This window comes from Phycodurus eques, chromosome 2 (assembly GCF_024500275.1).
Source record: "Phycodurus eques isolate BA_2022a chromosome 2, UOR_Pequ_1.1, whole genome shotgun sequence".
NCBI classification, from domain to species: Eukaryota; Metazoa; Chordata; class Actinopteri; order Syngnathiformes; family Syngnathidae; genus Phycodurus; species Phycodurus eques.
The window spans coordinates 24,570,776-24,589,741 of record NC_084526.1 but is presented as its reverse complement, the minus strand read 5'-3'; the positions used below and the strand labels follow the sequence as shown (position 1 = coordinate 24,589,741).

General features: G+C 43.4%; 1 protein-coding gene across 1 annotated transcript in view; it reads right to left on the bottom strand.

The window, feature by feature from the left end:
* Window positions 1–18,966, bottom strand: part of abcc12 (ATP-binding cassette, sub-family C (CFTR/MRP), member 12) — a 59,080-nt gene that overhangs the window by 24,431 nt on the left and 15,683 nt on the right. The window contains 11 exon segments of the mRNA XM_061670029.1: window positions 1,728–1,852; window positions 1,937–2,248; window positions 3,814–3,921; window positions 4,425–4,573; window positions 7,707–7,854; window positions 7,937–8,110; window positions 13,818–14,054; window positions 14,212–14,359; window positions 15,476–15,622; window positions 15,709–15,812; window positions 15,884–15,937. Of these exon segments, the coding sequence (XP_061526013.1) occupies window positions 1,728–1,852; window positions 1,937–2,248; window positions 3,814–3,921; window positions 4,425–4,573; window positions 7,707–7,854; window positions 7,937–8,110; window positions 13,818–14,054; window positions 14,212–14,359; window positions 15,476–15,622; window positions 15,709–15,812; window positions 15,884–15,931 (1,700 nt within the window). The 5' untranslated portion in view covers window positions 15,932–15,937.

The following is an 18,966-nucleotide window of genomic DNA, read 5'->3' as shown; positions in this document are numbered from 1 at the left end:
GTCTGTGACTCGACTGGGAGTTCATATTTTAAGAACTTTAGATGAACGCCACTAGTGACTGTATTGCTGCAAACTTGAATGTATAACGTCGAATATGTTGTTAACTGAACCAGATTAAATGTTCAACCCCACACCACAAATATCACATGGAAAATAGTAATGTTCTCTACACCACACAACATTTGAAACATACATTACAGGTATGAAAGCGGATGAGCGTGGAACAATGCAGGGTGAGGAAATGGTCAAGTTATCTTAAATCCAATAATTAATATTTTATTCCACTGGTTGTAAACCACAAAATAATCCTAAAATGAAAAAATGACGCCAAAAGGCAGTCCAGCCCTCGGTGTTCGCGAAGGTGATAGAAAAGGAGGGGGGTAAACCCGCTCCAGCCATAAAAGGGGCCGGAGCTGGGACCAGTTGGGAGTTTTGGTGGAGAAGTTTTCCTTTGGTCTCACCCCGACCAACTCGCCGACGACCGGGCCAGGCAAGACGCATCGGATGATCCCCGGCTGCAGAGCCTCCTGAAAGCATTCCGAGGCACCCTGCTTGGGGGCCCGAGCTCAGTCCGAGGGAACGGAGGCGAACGTAACGCGCCCGCTCCTAACGTCTGGCAAACAGACACCCGAGAGACGTCCTGCCAGGGAACCCGTTGGCCTCCTGCTTTTCCTCCTTTTTTCCTTCCTTCCTTCCGTTGAATCCACCTGTTCCCGGTGCGGACCGGGGCGGCCGAATACTCGGGAGCCTGACTCGCCTGCCTCAAACGTGTTAAAGACACGTAAGTCCAACATTGCGGTCTACGAAAAGTACGGATTAGTGGATATTTGGGTTTATATTAACGTATAACTATCCTGTAGAAACCCCTTTTTATTATAAAAATTTCTATCAAATTCATCACTTGCATCGTTTTGTGTGACTGGGTTCGGAATGAAACCTCTGGAAAGTCTAGAACTCAAAAGCTTCTAAAATGAAGCCACCTTCTGATAAGAGACTGATTTAAAGGGTTTGTCATCATTTTGCCTCAAGTTAAACTGGTGATATGACGTGGTGCCCCTCATATATATCAAATATCTTGATTTATAACGCTGTAATTTAAAATTACGACAACCCGTAAGTGACGCAGGCAGCGCTTCCAATTCAATCGTTTCCTTCTAAATTAAGCACAATTCTTATTTCATCCATAACCGCTACACAGTATTAGTTGTAGAAGTAGAAGTAGTTTTAGTAGTAATAGTAGTAGAAACAGTTGCAGTAGTAGTAATAGTCCAAGAGTACTTGTAATAGTAATAGTTGCAGTAGCAATAGTCAGAAGCAGTAATAATACTAGAAATGATACTAAAATAGTTCCAGTAAGGGGAGTAGAAATACTGTAGTAATAATAGTAATAGTGGTAGTTGTAACAGTAGTGTAGTAATAGTATTACGTGCAGTAGTAATAATAATAACAGTTGTAGTACTAATTGTAGTTGTAGTACGAGTAACAGTAGTAGTTTTAGTAGTAATCTGTTCTAGTTGTTGTAGTAGAACTAGTAATAGTGGCAGTGGTAATCGTAAAAGTAGCTGTAGTAGAATTACTGGTACTAGTAATGGTACGAAAAATAGTACTAATAATAGTAGCATTAGTAGTTGTACGAATTGTAATCCTATTAATGGTAGCAGTTGTTTTTGTTCTGCCTTTTTGTCATTCCAGTCAATGATTTGTTGTTTTTCATGAATGTGCATTACTTGTCCATGTCCAAAGGGTTCCCCATCAGGATATTTTCTTGCACGCTTCCATGGAAGATCCACGCCTGCTGGGAAACGTACGCAAAGGTCCCGTCAGCCGTGATCGAGCCCTGGAGGAGGTGCATCTAAAACCGAAAAGACCACCACATGGAGGTCTTCACACTGAGAAAGAACACCTTGGCGGAGGTGACACGGGCGGTTCAACTCACCTGCTCTAAAATACTAGAAATCAGCGAGGTTTTGCCACTTCCCACATTCCCGCAGACACCCAATAACTTGCCCTTGGGAAGCGAGAAGGAAACGTTCCTCAAAGTGGGCAGGAAGTCGTTTTTTTCATCCAGCTTGTGTCCAATTTCTCCGTTGGCTGTCCCCGTCCCCCCGTTGACCACACCAGGATGGGGTGCGTCCCTCCAGCTGTCTGGCTTATTCCAAGACAAGGTAGCATTCGTCATCTCGATGGCGAAGTCGCCATCTTTCCTCTGCACCAAATAGGGATCTGGATTCGGGATCAGCAATATTTTCTGGGGAGGGAAGGATGCAGATTTATACAAAGATGAGGTGATCCAGGCTAGGTAGCATGGTGCACCTTGGTGAGGGGTTCATAGGGACCTCGGCTGTCCCTCAAGACCACTGGTGCAGTAACCTTCCAAATGTTTTTATCTAAATATTATGACATCTTTCAGAAAAATTTAAAATTTTTACTTTTTACGATTTTATCCTAATGACAAGATTTCCTATTAGTATAATGATTTTTTTTTTGTCAAAAATGACGTTTTTACACACAATTGTATGATTTAATCCATCCATTATCTGAACCGCATATCCTCACTGGGGTCGCGAGTGTGCTGGAGCCTATCCCAGCTATCTTCGGGCGAGAGGCGGGGTACAACCTGAACTGGTCGCCACCCAATCGCAGGGCACATATAAACAAACAACAAATTTGCGCACACATTCACACCTAAGGGCAATTTAGAGTCTTCAAGCAACCTATCATGCATGTTTTTGTAATGTGGGGGGAAACCGGAGTGCCCGGAGAAAACCCACGTAGACATGGTGAGAACATGCAAACTCCACACAGGCGGGGCCGGGATTTGAACCCCGGTCCTCAGAAGTGTGAGGCAGATGTGCTCAATTGAATAACCAAATTTTACAAACAAAGGAACACAGCCAACTTCTACTCAAGCTCAAGAGTATTAATGAAGGTGTCGCACGCCAAGGTTTGGGACGGGGACCTCCTCATCCACTGGCCCAACCGGGGTAGCTGCCTTAGTGTTTTTTATCGAATGGCACACTATCTGCTAAATGTTCGGCCGAGACAAGATGACTACCATTCGTGACTCAGCCAAAGCCCACGTTCAGGTGCTGTCCACCCTGCTTGTCAAGAGTGCCATCAAGCTGCTGTACCTTCTGTTTTACAGTAACACTGTAGGGATCAAGCTCTGCTGTGATTAGAGAAAAAATGCAAGTACCGTAATAGACACAACCCAAAAATGTGAATAATTTCCTGTATTAATCAGTTACAATAAAACCTAAACATGTGCCAAAGAACGACAGCAAAATACTATTCTTTTCAACCTCATTTTACAACATTACCGGTACCCTTAAAAAGAAGTCGAGCTTATAGATTATTTGATTTTGGAAAAAATGTAACAGAAGTGCAAAGATGCTCGTGTGTATGTTGGCGAAGTTCTTCAACAGTTGACATTTGTCTCCTTTAAATACTTTCTTGACACCAATTACAACTTTCCTCATTGCTAGGCTTTAGAGCCATCTCGTGGGGTCTTAGGGTGTCATAAAAATTTTGAAAAAGCAGAAAAATACACAGAGAACCGCTAACAGGTAAGTTAGTAATGCAGGATAGGTTCCAAAACTAAAATAGGTAAAGTCACGACTAATGAACCGCAAGTATGTGGGGGATTACTGTACCCTGTCTACTTCATGGTGAGAAAGAAACCTGGCGGAGTTCACCCTTATCCTAGACCTGAGGGGATTCAACTCTTTTGTCTTCTGTCTACACTCCAGACTCCAAGATCGGTCTCCGAGGTAAGCACCAGATTGCTAACAAATACCAAGTCAAGTTTCCTACCTTGAGACGTGCAATGGACACGTTGGCCTCGGCCAGAGCCTTCACGGACAACGGCATCAGAGCCAGACAGAAGCGCATGGCATTGAAAATGGCGATGGTGGTGAAGGCCTGGTGATGACACAGAAAACATCATCATTAACATCTATGCTGGCCTAAATGTTATCAGAATCAGATGCACTGACCTAAACTTCCAACCGAAATTTAAATACTTGTTATAGTTGTATAAATTTAATCCCAACAGTCTATTCTCTTCATTACGCAGCGTTTCACAGCATGTTGATACTTGATTTTTTTTTGTCCAATCATATTTATGTGTTGCCATGTCAATTTAATCTGCCCAGGACCTACAGTGTAGGTTGATGTGAAAAAAAATCAGATTAGCATCTTTCCAACAACTAGGAACCATTTTTGCATTTTGTCCACAGCTGGTTATAAACCTAAAACTCAATCCTTTCAGATGAGCTACGACCACCCCATAGTGGTGGTATTAAAAGTTGGATCAGGTAAGTCAGGTAAATTCTTATTGAAGGTCCAGGTACCAAATGCATGGCCGGCTACTGCCATTAAGTCTGCTATTTCTTACTTGCCGGGTCTGGTTGTGGTGTACTCACTTCAGTAATGTTGAGCTTCCAGCCCAACAAGGTGTGCAGCATGAAGGTGAGTACGGTGGCCATGGTGGGGATGATGCTGGTGATGCTAGTGTTGGCATTCTGGATGTAACTGGTTATGCGCAGATGTTTTTTCTCTGTTTGCCTCAACTCTGGAAGAAACACCGAAAAGGATAATTGTTTTCATTTGTCAATAAAGTCTCATCAAAAGGTACAGTAGGTGATTACACATTTTTACTGATAATTGTATGATTTTAGCCTTGAAAATTTATATTTTGTAAAAATACTGTGGAACCCCCCCTCCAAAATTACTGTTTTACTCATAAGTCTATGATTGTTTTTTGCTTTGAAGAATTCCAACTTCTTTCTCACAGTACTATGAATTTTAAAAAATATGCTAACACATTTCTCCTCATAATTATATTGCTTTTAGCCTTACAAAATGAAATGTTTCTCATAATATTACACAGTTGTTTTTTGCACAACTTACTCATACTTACATGCTGTTATCCCTGAAATGTGATACACTCCCTTTTTTTTCAGAAAATTGCATATTTGTACTAATAATTGTATGATTTTTATCCTTGACAAAATTCTCATATTATATTTTAAAAATATACCAGATTTTATCATTCATCATCATCATGAAACTAAAGTGAAATAAATGTGATTTTTTTTATGTACAGTATCTTTTTTCAAATATTTCTTTTTTTGTTGAAATATGAATTTTTTTCAATTACAAATCTTTATAAATAATTGAATGTATTCATCCTGAATAATGAAAATAAAATTATTATAAATGTATAACCTTTTTAAAATTATATGTTGCCTATGCATAATTTTCTGATTTTATCCTGGGTGTGGGGGGGGGGGGGGGGGGGGGGTGAATCTTTTTTTTCCCCAAGTGCACGTTTTACACATAATTATATGATTTAATCCTTCAAAATTACAATATGGTGTTGGCATTCTGGATTAGCTGGCTATGCGCATTTTTCTTCGCCATTTGCCTGAACTCTGTAAGCCACCCACTCCCCAGGACCCAGGGCGGTCCCCTAGCCCAACCAAAGTGCCCTGACCAGTCCAAAAAGGAGGGTTATGGTGCCGGACCCCCCCACACAGGTCCAGCTCCCCAAAGGATGTGCGCATGTATGTGGTGTATTAAAAATCTACGGGGGAAAGGGAATGGTGGCCCAGAGAGCAGGCCAGAGTGCCGGAACACCTGACCAAGGTTCCTCCCCAGCCTGACACTGCCCTCCCCCCACTGATGCATTAAAACTGGAGGACAGGCAGGCCAGAGGAAGGGGGGGTGAGAGGGGGGAACCAAATCGGAAACCAGCACATATGTATCAGCGACCAGTATCAGGCCCGGCGCCCGCCCCCCATCACCAGGGGACCCTAAATGAGATGGGAATGTGCCCAATGTGTGAAGCATGTACAGTGTGAGTACTAAAAATGTGTGTGTACTAAAAGTGTGTGAAGTAAGAAGACCACAGAGAAAATGGGGGCAGCCCCTCCCCACCCTACAGCTAATCACCCGCAACCAAACCGACCATCGCCCAGCAACCAGAACAGGGTACAGAAGGCGGGCCTGTCCAAGGCAGGAGGCGCTGACACCCTACCATAAACTCCAAGTCAGCCGGGGACCCCACACAGCCCGAGGGAGAGGGGGGCACCGTGTCTCCTGAACACAACAGGGCCAATTGATACCCTTCTTAACTATTTTAGATATTAAATCATGGATGGCAGTGAATTTTCTACAGCTCAACCAGGACAAGACAGAGTTATCGGCCCGAAGGCAACAGAGAAAAACTTTTACCAAAACTATAATATTAGTGTGTAAAGAACCTGGTCGTTATTTTTGACTCGGAGCTTAATTTTATTCCAACACTTCAAGAATGTAATCAAGAGGGGTTTCTACCATCTTAAATATACAGCCAGTCCGCCCGTTTCGCTCTCAGGCTAGCGTGGAGGTGCTGATGCATGCTTTTATCTCCTATCGTTTAGACTTTTGCAATGCCCTGCTCTGGTCTTCCCCCCCAAAAAAAGACTCTCTAATCTACAATTACTGCAGAACTCAGCTGCGTGTGTGCTGACAAAGACCAGAGAGCGGGAATACATTGTACCGGTTTTAAGATCACTGCATTCGTTCCCCGTGTGTTTCAGGATCGATTTTAAGGTTCTTTTACAAGTTTTTAAATGTCTTAATGTTCTTGGGCCATCATCTATCTGATATGCTTTGACCATATCAACCCTCATGGGCCCTGAGGTCCTCTGGCACGAGCCTTTTAATTACTCCAATGGCTAGAACTAACACATACGGAGAGGCTGCATTCAGCCACTATGGCCCACACCTTTGGAATAGCCTGACAGAGAGCATCAGGACCGCAGAGTCTGTTGATGCTTTTAAAAGGTGGCTCAAGAATTATCTGTTTGGTTTAACTTTTAACTGATTTCTTATTTATTTATGCATTTATTTAGTATTTATTTATTCACTGGCATATTCATTATTTTATTCTATTTCATACTGTCCTTCAGTTTCACCCTGTCCTATTATCTTTTTTTCCCCCCTCCAGTGTCTCCTCATGGGAGCCTCCCTGCTGGAAGGTGTGTTCAATCTCACAGCGGGGATATCATTCTGCAGTTTTCCCATGGCCCAGGGGACCGGGGGCTCTGCACAATGTGGAGAGTCCATCCCGGTACTCCCAGGTCATGGTGGTCTTTGTGGCTGCATTTTATGTGGCTGCGGGCTGTGGCACCTCTCAGTGTGGATCGCTCCCATGGCTTTGTCTTTCCTCACCTGGACCCTCAGTGCCTCTGCATCAATGCTATGCATGTGTATGTGTGGATGTGGGAGGGGTAGGTCTTGTGTTCTGTTCTGTTTTTATTTCTATAAAGCACTTAGTGTTGCATTCTGATGTATGAAAAGTGCGACATAAATAAAGTTGATTTGAATTTATGAGGTAATCCTAAAAAACAATATTGTTTCCTCAAAATACTATGAATAAAAATATTATACATTTGTAGTCATAATTTTATCCATCCATCTATTTTCTGTCTATTTTTTATGCATAATTGTATAATTTCATCTTCGAATAATTATTGCTTTATTTATTATTTTTATTTATTGTTTTTTTTTTTATTACACGTTCACACTTTTTCTCATAATATAATAGTTTTTACTTCCAAAAATTACATGTTAAAAAAATAATATGGCATTTTTCTCATAATGTTTTTATGCTGGTAATGCTGGCATAATAAACCCTGTTCATGCAGGCCATACAGTACCTGTAATCTTCTTCTCAAAGGAGTCTTCCCAGGCGTACATCTTGATGAGCTTGATGCTGTTGAGGATCTCGTTCATGATGCGAACGCGACTGTCTGTCATCAAGATGGCTTTGTGCCGGAACTTGTTGATGAGCTTGGCCAAGAAAAGCTGAACGGCGGGAAAAACAACAACAATTAGTTACCTTAATAGTCTTAAAGAAAAAATGGCAATGGTGTAGTGGTTTCCTGACCTGTACCGGAATGAAGACCAGGTAGGTAATGACGCCCATCAGCGCCGTGATGCCCAGGATGTAGCAGGCGTAGATGATACACACAAAGAAGAGCACAGGTGCTGACAGTATGAAGCTGCCGAACAGTACGGCCTCAAACAGTTTGTGGCCATCGTTAGTCAAGACGTTAATGACCTGGGGGGAGAGTTGAAAGTAAAAGGAAGGCTTGCAAACAAAAATCTCACAAAAAGAGTATAATGTGAACCCCCGCATAATCACGGTTCAGCATTAGCTGTTTTAGTGCCCAGGCCAAACCAATAAAGATTTTACTTTTTCTTGTGGCATCTTAACGCCAATAAACTATGTTAAAGTGAGTTGAGGAGTTTTATTTAGACAAAAGTAGTGCTTTGCAACCATCTTGTGGCATATTTGGGCAGTTATAAAGCTTTTGCAGGGGTGGTTATGCTGATGCGGCTGTTGGAATGTCTCCTGGTTTTAGTTTGCATTGTTCGATACCGCCTACCTGAGGGAAGAAGCTTCAATAGGTGGTGACCAGGTTGTGGAGGGTACAAGAGGATTTTGCATCCCCTTGTCTTAGTTCTGTTAGCATGCAAGTCCTCAAGAGTGGGTAGGAGGGTACTGATAATTTTTTCATCAGTCTTGACTGTTTGTTGCAGCCTGATTTTGTTGTTCTTTGTGGTAGCACCCAACCAGACTGATGGATGAACACAGAACCGATTCAATGACTGCTGTGGAAATGCCTCAACAGCTCCTCTGGTAGGCCGTGCTTCATCAAGAGCCGCAGGAAGTACATCCTCTGCTAGGCCTTTTTGAGGATGCAGTTGATGTTGGTCCCGAGAATTTCCAAGGAACTTGAAGGTCTCGACGGTTGACACAGGACAGTTGTACAGCATGAGAGGCAGCTCTGGTGAAGGATGTTTTCTGAAGTCCACGATCATCTCTACAGTCTTGAGCGTGTTCAGCTCCAGGTTGTGTTGACTGCAACAAAGCTCCAGCCACTTCACTTGCTGTGGAAACGCAGACTTGTCACAGTCATTGATGAGGCCGAAGACTGTGGTGGCCCGAGTGCAGATGGTGCGTGTGGATGAGGTGGTGTCTCCCAGCCTCACCTGCTGTGTCATGCCCATCAAGAAGCTGTAAATCCACTGCCAGATGGCAGGCGAGACGCTGAGCTGGAGAAGCTTGGAGTTCAAGGATGATGGTGTTGAACGCAGAGCTGACATCCATGAACAGGATCTTCGCGTAGATCCCTGCCCCGTCGAGGTGTTCCATGATGAACTGCAGTCCCATGATGAACTGCAGTCCCATGTTGACTGCGTCATCCGCAGACCTGTTTGCTCGATAGGCAAGCTACAAGGGGTCGAGCTGTGATGCTCTTTAGGTGGTCCCGCATGCGGCGTTTAAAGGACTTCATGATCACAGATATCAAGGCTACAGGGTCTGTTGTCATTCAGTCCTGAAAATGCAGGTTTTTTGGGGACTGGGATGATGGTGGAGAGTTTGAAATAGGATGGTACTTTGCACAGTTCCAGAGATCTATTGAAGATCTGTGTGAAGACTGGAGCGAGCTGGTCTACGCAGATTTTCAAGCAGGAGGGGGGACACACTGTCTGGGCCTGCGGCTTTGTTGATCTTTGGTTGTTTAAAGACACATTTCACGTCCTGCTTGTGAATGGTCAATGCAGAATGGGGAGTCAGAGGCGTGATGGTGGTCGTCGGTGATGCGGGATGGATGGGTGTGGGGTTTGAAAGTGTCCTTTTCAAATCTGCAGTAGAAAGTATTCAAGTTATCAGCCAGTCCTTAATTGCGCTCCGCTTGAGGGTGGGGGGGTTCGCTTGAGGTTGGTTAAGGACTGTAACCCTTATCAAACTCATGAGCGGCAAACTTTTTTTCCAGCTTTTCTGCATAATTTCTCTTGGCAATGTTGTTTTCTTTTGTCAGCTGGTTTCCGGCCTGATTGTACAGGGCTCTGTCCCCACTTCGATAGGCGTCCTCTTTAGCCTGGCGAAGTTGCCGAAGTTTGACAGTGACCCACGGCTTGTTGTTATTGAATGTGTGAAAAGTCTTTGTTGGTACACGTTTTCACAGAAGCTGATGTAGGATGTAATAGTGTCTTGTCTATTCATCCAAGCTGCCAGTTGAAATTTCAAAGACACGTCAATCTGTGCAGTCTTAACAGTCTTGAAATTCCATCTTTGCTTCATTGGTCCACTTATTCAATGTTTTCACCACATGGTTCGCACATTTAAGTTTATGCCTGTATGTTGGTATTAACTGGATTAAAGAGTGATCAGACAAGCCCAAAGCTGCATGGGGAACAGCACAGGTATGAGTCCTTCAGCGTGGTATATGCTGTTTTCCCTGGTGGGACAGTTAATGTACTGCTTATATTTCAGGAGTTCATGGTTGAGTTTTGCTTTGTTAAAGTCCCCAAGAATAATGAGGAGTGAATCTGGGTGCTTTTTTTCCAAGTTCGTTTACTTGGTCAGCCAGTTCTTGCAGTGCGGCGTTTGTGTTAGCCTGGGGTGGGGATGTAAACACCATGAATGGAGCAAATGAATGGAGCAAACTCGCACAGCAAGTAGTCTGACTTCAAAAACAGATTAAAAATGTGTTAAAATCAGCGACTCCAAGTCCAGGCGGCAGTGTGTGTTGAGCTCTGTGACATCAGTGCACCATTTTTCATTGATATTGAAGGCAATTCTGCCACCTTTTGTTTTCCCCGATACCTCCGTGTCGCGGTCCGCTCGGTGTAGTTTGAAGCTAGGCAGCAGTATGACGCCCTCAGGGTTGCATTCAGTCTCCGTGAAGCAGAGGCCAGCAGAACGAGCAAAGTCTTTTCTGGTCTTTATAAGGAGATGAAGCTCTTCCATTTTGTTGGGTAGAGGGCATAGATTTGCAAGGTGAATCAACAGAAGCGGCCTTTCGGAATCTTCGCTGTCTCAGCCTGACCAGTATGCCAGCTTCCTTCCCCCATGCCGTCTGCGACTCCTCCATGCACCATAGAACGCAGCCCCTCCACCAGCAAGTAGCACCGAGAAAAAAACCTTGGTTTGTGAAAGTTGGCAGAAAAAGCTCCGGTGGGTACTCCACAGTGCTTAGCAAGTCTTCTCTCATGTAAGTAGCATAGTGTCGCCAAAGACGAGAGAAAATGACAAAAACAAAGGCAATACTAGAGAGTGTGTCACCGAGGCGACCACCCATGAAGGCGCCATGTTGCATCCCTTTCATCCGCTGAGATTTTTTATACACTGTATACTGAAATAATGATGCTCTTTGCTTAATGTACTCAAATGTACAAACCCCAATTGCAATTAAGTTGGGACATTGTGTAAAACGTGATTAAAAACACAATACAACGATTTGCAAATCCTTTTCAACCTATATTCAATTGAATACACTAAAAAGACAACATATTTAATATTCAAACCGATCAAATATAGTTTTTTTGCAAATATTCACTCATTTTGAATTTGATGCCTGCAACACCTGCGATTGGCTGGCGCCCAGTTCAGGGTGTACACAGCCTCTCGCCCGAAGATAGCTGGGATAGGCTCCAGCACACCCACGGCCCTTGTGAGGATAAGCGGTACAGAAAATGGATGGATGGATGCCTGCAACACGTTCCCAAAAAAAAGCTGTGACAGAGGCATGTTTACCACTGTGTTAAATACCCTTTTATTTTTACAACAATCAATGAGCGTTTCGGAACTGAGGACACTAATTGCTGAAGCTTTGTAGGTGGAATTATTTCCCGTTCTTCAGTTGCTCAACAGTCAGTTTTCAATGGGAGACAGGTCTGGACTGCTGGCAAGCCAGTCGAGTAGTCACACTCTTTAACTACTAAGTAATGCTGTTGTAACACGTACAGATTGTGGCTTGGCATTGTCTTGCTGAAAAAAGCAGGCACGTCCCTGAAAAATACATAACTTGGATGGGAGCATAAATTGCTCCAAAAGCTATATGTATCTTCCAGCATTAATGGTGATTTCACAGATATGCAAGTTACACATGCCATTGGCACTAACAGACCCCCATAACAGCACAGTTGCTTTTGAACTTTGCGCTGATAGCAGTCTGGATGGTCGTTTTTTTTCTTTGGCCTAGAGAATGCGACATCCTTGATTTGCCAAAACAATGTGAAAAGTGGACTCATCAGACCACAGCACACGTTTCCAGTTTGCATCAGTCTGCTCAGAGAAGTTGGCTGGGTTTCTGAGTGTTGTTGATTTATGGCTTTTGCTTTGCATGGTAGAGTTTTAACTTGTATTTGTCGATGTGACGAACTGTTAACTGAGAATGGTTTTCCAAAGTTTTCCTGATCCCATGTGGCAATATCCTTAACACAATGATGCTGTTTTCTAATGCAGTGCCACCTGAGGGATGTAAGGTCACGGCCATTCAATGTTGGTTTTCGACATTGCCACTTACATGCAGAGATTTCTCCTGACTCTCGAAATCTTTTGATATTATGCACCGTAGATGATGAAATCCCTAAATTCCTTGTAATTGTATGTTGAGAAACGTTCTTAAAGTGTTGGACTTTTTGCTTACGCAGTTGTTCACAAAGTGGTGAACCCCCCCCCCCCCTCTCCCCCCCGTTCACAGAGTGGTGAACCTCGCCCCCTCGCCCCAACTGAGCATTTAGGAGATGCTCCTTTTATACAAAATCATGACACTGACCTCTTTCCAATTAACCTGCTCATCTGTGGAATGTTCCAATGAGGTGATTTTTTAACATTCCTCAACTTTGCTAGTCTTTTGTTGCCCCGTCACAGCTTTTTTTGGAACATGTTGCAGGCATCAAATTCAAAATGAGAGCTTATTTACCCCCCCAAAAAAACAGTAACATTCAGCAGTTTGAATATTAAATAGTGTATCTTGTCTTTGTAGGGTATTTAATTTAATAGAGGTTGAAAAAGATTTGCAATACATTGTTTAGTTTTACACAATTTCCCAACTTCATTAGAATTGGGGTTTGTTCTAACGCTGTGTTAAATCTGGACCTGTTTAGTTACAAGCTCCTATATGTAAGCTATTATTCTGTTGTATGAATGGCAAGGCACAGTGACCGACTAGTTAGCACATCTGCCTCACAGTTCTGAGGACTGGGGTTCAAATCCCGGCCCCGTCTGTGTGGAGTTTGCATGTTCTCCCCGTGCCTGCGTGGTACTCCGGTTTCCTCCAACATCCCAAAAACATGCATGGTAGGTTGATTGAAGACTCTAAATTGCCCATAGGTGTGAATGTGAGTACGAATGGTTGTTTGTTTATATGCGCCCTGCGATTGGCTGGCTACTAGTTCAGGGTGCACCCCGCCTCTCGCCCGAAGATAGCTGGGATAAGCTGTGAGGAAAAGCGGTACAGAAAATGGATGCATGGATGGATGAATGGCAACAGGTGGATACACAGGTAAATTGTATATTCTGCCATCTAGTGGAAGCGCATTTAATTGCACTGTCTGTCACTACACGTTACTGGCATACACAGATTAACAAAGATACGTTATTTGTCATAAACAATGGGCAATGCGTCTTGGGTGCTAAACTTTTCATTCTGGTTGTGCGTGTTCTGTCTCTGATACTGCCTTGGAAGATGGCAAATACAGTAAATACATAGATAATGGTGTTAGTATCGGTGCATCCCGAGTTTTTACTTGTTATAATTTCAGCCTAAAAATACAAAATGTTTTCTTGTAATGTAATTTCAGAAAAAAATACTTAGCCAAAAGAAATGTGCACATTTTTGGGGGGTGTTTTTACTCACAGTGGTATGATTACACACCCCCCCCCACCCGAAAAAATGACCTGTTTTTGTCATAATATTTAATGAGGGTTTTATTTTGTTTCGAAACCCAACTGGAAGCTGGATGGTAGCTACCTCTCCCATGGAGATGCCACTGTGCACCCGCAGCGAGATGACCTTCTGGTAGGCCAGTGCGCTGAAGGCCCCCTTCAGCCGGACGGCGGTGCGCAGGTTGACTGCCCACAGTATTGAAATAAAGAAGCCCTTGAAGAACTCAGAGGTGAACAGAGCAAAGCAGAGGCCGATGCCGTGCGCCTGGGTTGACTTGGAAGGGTCGTCTACGTAGTTCAGGAGCAGGTATACCAAAACGGCCTGAGGGGGGTTTAAATCAGAGTTACTATGGTGGCAGCTTGGACCAAACAAATCCAAGGTCCACAGGCCTCCTCGACCTGGGAATATTATTACCCACAGATCTGTATGAACCCCTTGTTTCAGGGCCTTTACCGGATGGAGTGCTGGGTTGACTCACCGGACCCAGAAATGCTGACAACATGGCGAGGACCCCGACCATGACAGAGAGAATGAGCCTGGTTCTTTGGAAATGAAGAATGGCTCGGACCAAAGAGGCCTTTTCCAGACCCGACTTTGCTACTTCCTCCTCCCAGAGTCTCTGGAGCCTGAGAAGAGCATAGGAGTTGTTATTCCAGAATCATTCTCACATTTGCCTCTCAGGTGCAACACTATCCATCCATCAGGTATACCATTAAATTACTACATAGGATACATACACCCTTGACAGGTCAACAGCCAATCAGGGCGATTGTAGATTGTCCACGAAATATTTAAGCTTTTCACATGTGGTGTTTGGTTTCTGTCCGACTTGTTGTGCCCAAACCCAAATCTCTCCAGGAAGGTCTGTCTAGATTCACGGTCATCCAGGTCATGGTAATTTGCAAAAGTTGAACAGAATATATCCCTGAGGATATTCACATAAAGGTTGTTATTTTGCCAGGAGTGGCTGGTGAATGACCACTTTTTAGGAGAGAGGTCAGGACATTGTTGTAAGCATCAGTGACGGCGTAAGACTCCTTCTCTGTTTAGAGATGGCCTTTCCAGTTTTAATAGGTTTCTTTCACACCTCTTTCAAACCAGCGGCCCTTTCTGTCCACAATTTGTACATTGTTGTCCTCAAAGAAATGTCCATTGTGCATTCCTGTTATGAAAAATGGTCATTCACCAACCACACCTGGCAACAACAACAACCCTCATGAGACCCCCATTGTGGACATTACCACCAGAGAGGTACTGTATAGGGGGAGTGGTGTACTTAAGGTGAAATGTATTCAACAGGAAGATTTCTTCAGGAAGAAGTAGCTAATTATCCATCCATCCAGTTTCTGAGCCGCTTATCCTCACGAGGGTCGCGGGCGTGCTGGAGCCTATCCCAGCTGTCATCAGGCAGGAGGCGGGGTATACCCTGAACTGGTTGCCAGCCAATCGCAGGGCACATACAAACAGACAACCATTCGCACTCACAGTCATGCCTACGGGCAATTTAGAGTCTCCAATTAATGCATGCTTTTGGGATGTGGGAGGAAACCGGAGTGCCCGGAGAAACCCCACACAGGCACGGGGAGAACATGCAAACTCCACACAGTCGGGGCCGGGGATTGAACCCGGGTCCTCAGAACTGTGAGGCTGACGCTCTAACCAGTCGGCCACCGTGCCGCCAGTAGCTAACTAATATATATAAAAATAAAAAATAAAACATATCACAAAGAAGCGCTCTGGACCTGTCTGTGCTTCCATCGGCCTCGTCCAAAGGCGACAGGTTAAGGGTGCTCACGTCCAGCCTTTTTCGGAACATGGCCCACATCATGGAGGTCATCCACGTGAAAGTGGCGAAGGACAGGAACCCCGCGTTATCAACTGGGTGTGGCCTAGACAGCAGAAGCCAACAGACCTGGTGTTAGCAATGTGTTAGCGCCATTCGATAATTAAATGCTGCTAAGTGAAGTACACTGACTGTGACGAGGTCCACCGCAAAGGTTTGAGGGTCTGAACACTCTGCTTGTACTTTCCAAAAATGGATGCGGTAGGTTTCCCACCGCCATTCTTGATTCCTTCCATCTAAAAGTCCAAACAACTGCTAGATTGCTCATGAAAAGCCAGGAAGAAGTGTTTATTTGTTGTGTACTCACAGATAAAATGTGCTTATTTTTCTCTGAATCGCAATCTTCGGCCATCATCTTGTCCTATAGCAAGACACATAGCATATACCAATGTTTTCCAACCTTTACTGAGGAAATATTTTACATGAGAAAAATCGTCTATCTGGAGCCTATCCCAGCTCACTTTGGGCAAGAAGCAGAGTAGTACATGGACTCGTCACCAGCAAATCCCAAGGCACATATAAACAAACAAGCCTTCACACTCACATTCACACACTTTAGAGTGTTCATTGAAGATAACAGGCCATGTTTATGAATGTGGGAACCAGGAAGTCTAGGTTCAAGAGATTCAATTCAGTGTTTATTATCATATGAACAGTCGGGAAACGCGTTTCCCCTGTGCAAAGAAATTCTTACCGAGGAAGAGATTTTAAATAATTGAAAAGCAATAAACAAAATACTACAGAGGCTTAACACTACAAAATAACTAAATACAATTGGGTTGGAAACCTGTATGGCAACTGTACAACACATGCAAAATAAAATTGTGCGGAATACTGTCATAACTTTGGCAGATTGTCCAGAAGTAGTATCAAAAATACACAATGATAAGCTACCACACAGATGTCAAACTCATGGCCCGGGGGCCAGATCTGGCCCGCTACATCATTTTATGTGGCCCGCGAAAGCAAATAATGTGCGTCGACTTCATGTTTCCTGCGAAAATATCAAAATTGTAAATTGTCTTCTCTTGTAATATTGTTTTGATTTTGTGAGCATTTTTTTGGTTACCAATCATCCTTATAAAAGAAATTTAATAGTTGAATACATTTATATTGGCTTCTGATTTCAAAAGTACTTATCCATCAATCAATCATATAAATATATGAGGCAATAATTCATTTACATGGGTTCACAGTCATAATGGCCCTCAGAAGGAAGTTATGACTACAATGTGGCCCGTGACAAAAATTAGTTTGGCACCCATGAGCTACCGTATGTGCAGGGGTGCACATAATTTTGTTCTGGTTCTCAAAATAGCACCGGAGGTTGTTGCTTGAGACTCAATGTTTTCGACCGACCATAAACACATTAGGTCTGGGCGATATGGGAAAAAAAAAAACTATTACGATAATTCTTTTCATATCAGTCGATACTGATATATATGATGATATAAAACAAATCACAATTTTTTTTTTCAATCTTAAATGTTTCCTGTTACTCTTAACCTTTTGATGTAAATATTTATTTTCTGTCAAAACTTGAACATGATATGGAACACTATACAGCTGTGTCAGACAAATAAAATATTTATTCTGTATATTCACAAATATGTATAATGTGACCATGCAAAAGCTTTTAAGTTTTCCAATTCCAATTTACACCCAGGGAGTTGGTAATGAGGGCCCATTACTTGAATCATCCACTTGAATCCCTTATTTTCAACCAAGCTTACTGGTAGCATGTCTTTTGCAATACAGTTTGTTTGTCGTTGTCGGGGGAGGGGCGGATTAGCCCTTGCTCTGGTCTGGGACTGTAAAATCTTGCATTGAGGGTGCTCTAGTGGGTGTTTCAGGTAGTAATAAAAATTGGTGGTATTCTGCATTTGTGTGAATATATACACTACACTCGACATATAGAGTAGAGTGCACTAAATTATCTTGTCAGACTACAAAACCAAACTCAGTCCACACTGACAAACTTTTCAGGGCTTTCTTGTTAATGACGTCATCCATTGAGCCTTGGGCTGTTTCTCCCATAGTTTTTTCAGAGGGAATACTCATGTTCTTTTTTTTCCAGCGCTCTTCCACTGCTGAGGTACAAGGCTGCAGCAGTACAAACATTAGCGCTTGTTGTGACTGGCTACCATTATCCTGTGTGCGTCAACCTAACTTTCTATCCAATCTATTGAATCTAAGTCTATCGACCGCGTCTCATATGTCTCTCGAGGAAAAGATATTTTGAGATACATTGTGTATCTTTATCATTTTATCGCCCATCCCGAATTAAGACTTATTTTGACAGACCGTTGTAGCATCTAAACAGCAAGACTGAGACACCCGAGAAGCACACTGCCTTATCAGCGGCCGCTCCGAGCTCAGGCACCATCACCACCCTGCAAGTTGCACCGTTTGCGATGGGGCTTCTGGTGCAGCTCAAGCTCGCAGCTTAGCTCAGTTGAACTGAGAATGGAACAAATCAGTTCATTAAGTGATTCCATTCAGTACTTTCACTCCAAATATTTATCCATTTGAATGCGTCGTTCACCAACAACACAACACTACTTGAGCCCCTTCTACCACTCCGCTCCCCCCAAAAAATGAAAATGCAAAATACTTGGGACACAAATGCACAGTGACACACTTGAATCTGGTGTGCTTTTAATAATTTCACAGCACATGCACACCGGCGCTCAACTTATGAGCAACCAGAAGCCAGTGTTGTTTCATCCAGCCCTATGGGGGCACAAGCCAGTGCAAACTGTAGGTCGGTGCCAAGCCCGGATAAATGTAGAGAGTTGCTTCAGGATGGGCATCCGGCTTAAAACGTTGCTAAACAAAAGAAGTCCATACAGGATCTGCCATGGCACGGGTTAACAACATCCACCACTGTTCTTACGCAGAAAGAGAAGAAGAAAGCCCAGCGCCCTAGGACTGAAAAGTGGGGACATTGAATGTTGGGACTATGACAGGAAAAGCTCGGGAGTTGGTTGACATGATGTTTAGGAGAAAGGTTGATATATTGTGTGTCCAGGAGAACAGGTGGAAAGGCTGTAAGGGTAGAAGTTTAGGGGCCAGGTTCAAATTATTTTACCAGGGTGTAGATGGGAAGAGAAATGTAGTAGGGGTTATTTTAAATGAGGAGTTAGCTAAGAAGGTCTCTGAGGTGAAAAGACTATCAGATTGATTGATGAGGCTGAAACTTGAAATTGAGGGTGTTACGTATATTGTGATTAGTAGCTATGCCCAACAGGTAGGATGTAACCCTAGGGGTGAAAGAAACATTTGGGAAGGAGCTAGACGAAGTAGTTCTGCGAATCCCAGACACAGAGAGAGTTGTGATTGGTGCAGATTGTAATGGATATGTTTGTGAAGGAAACAAGGGTGATGAAG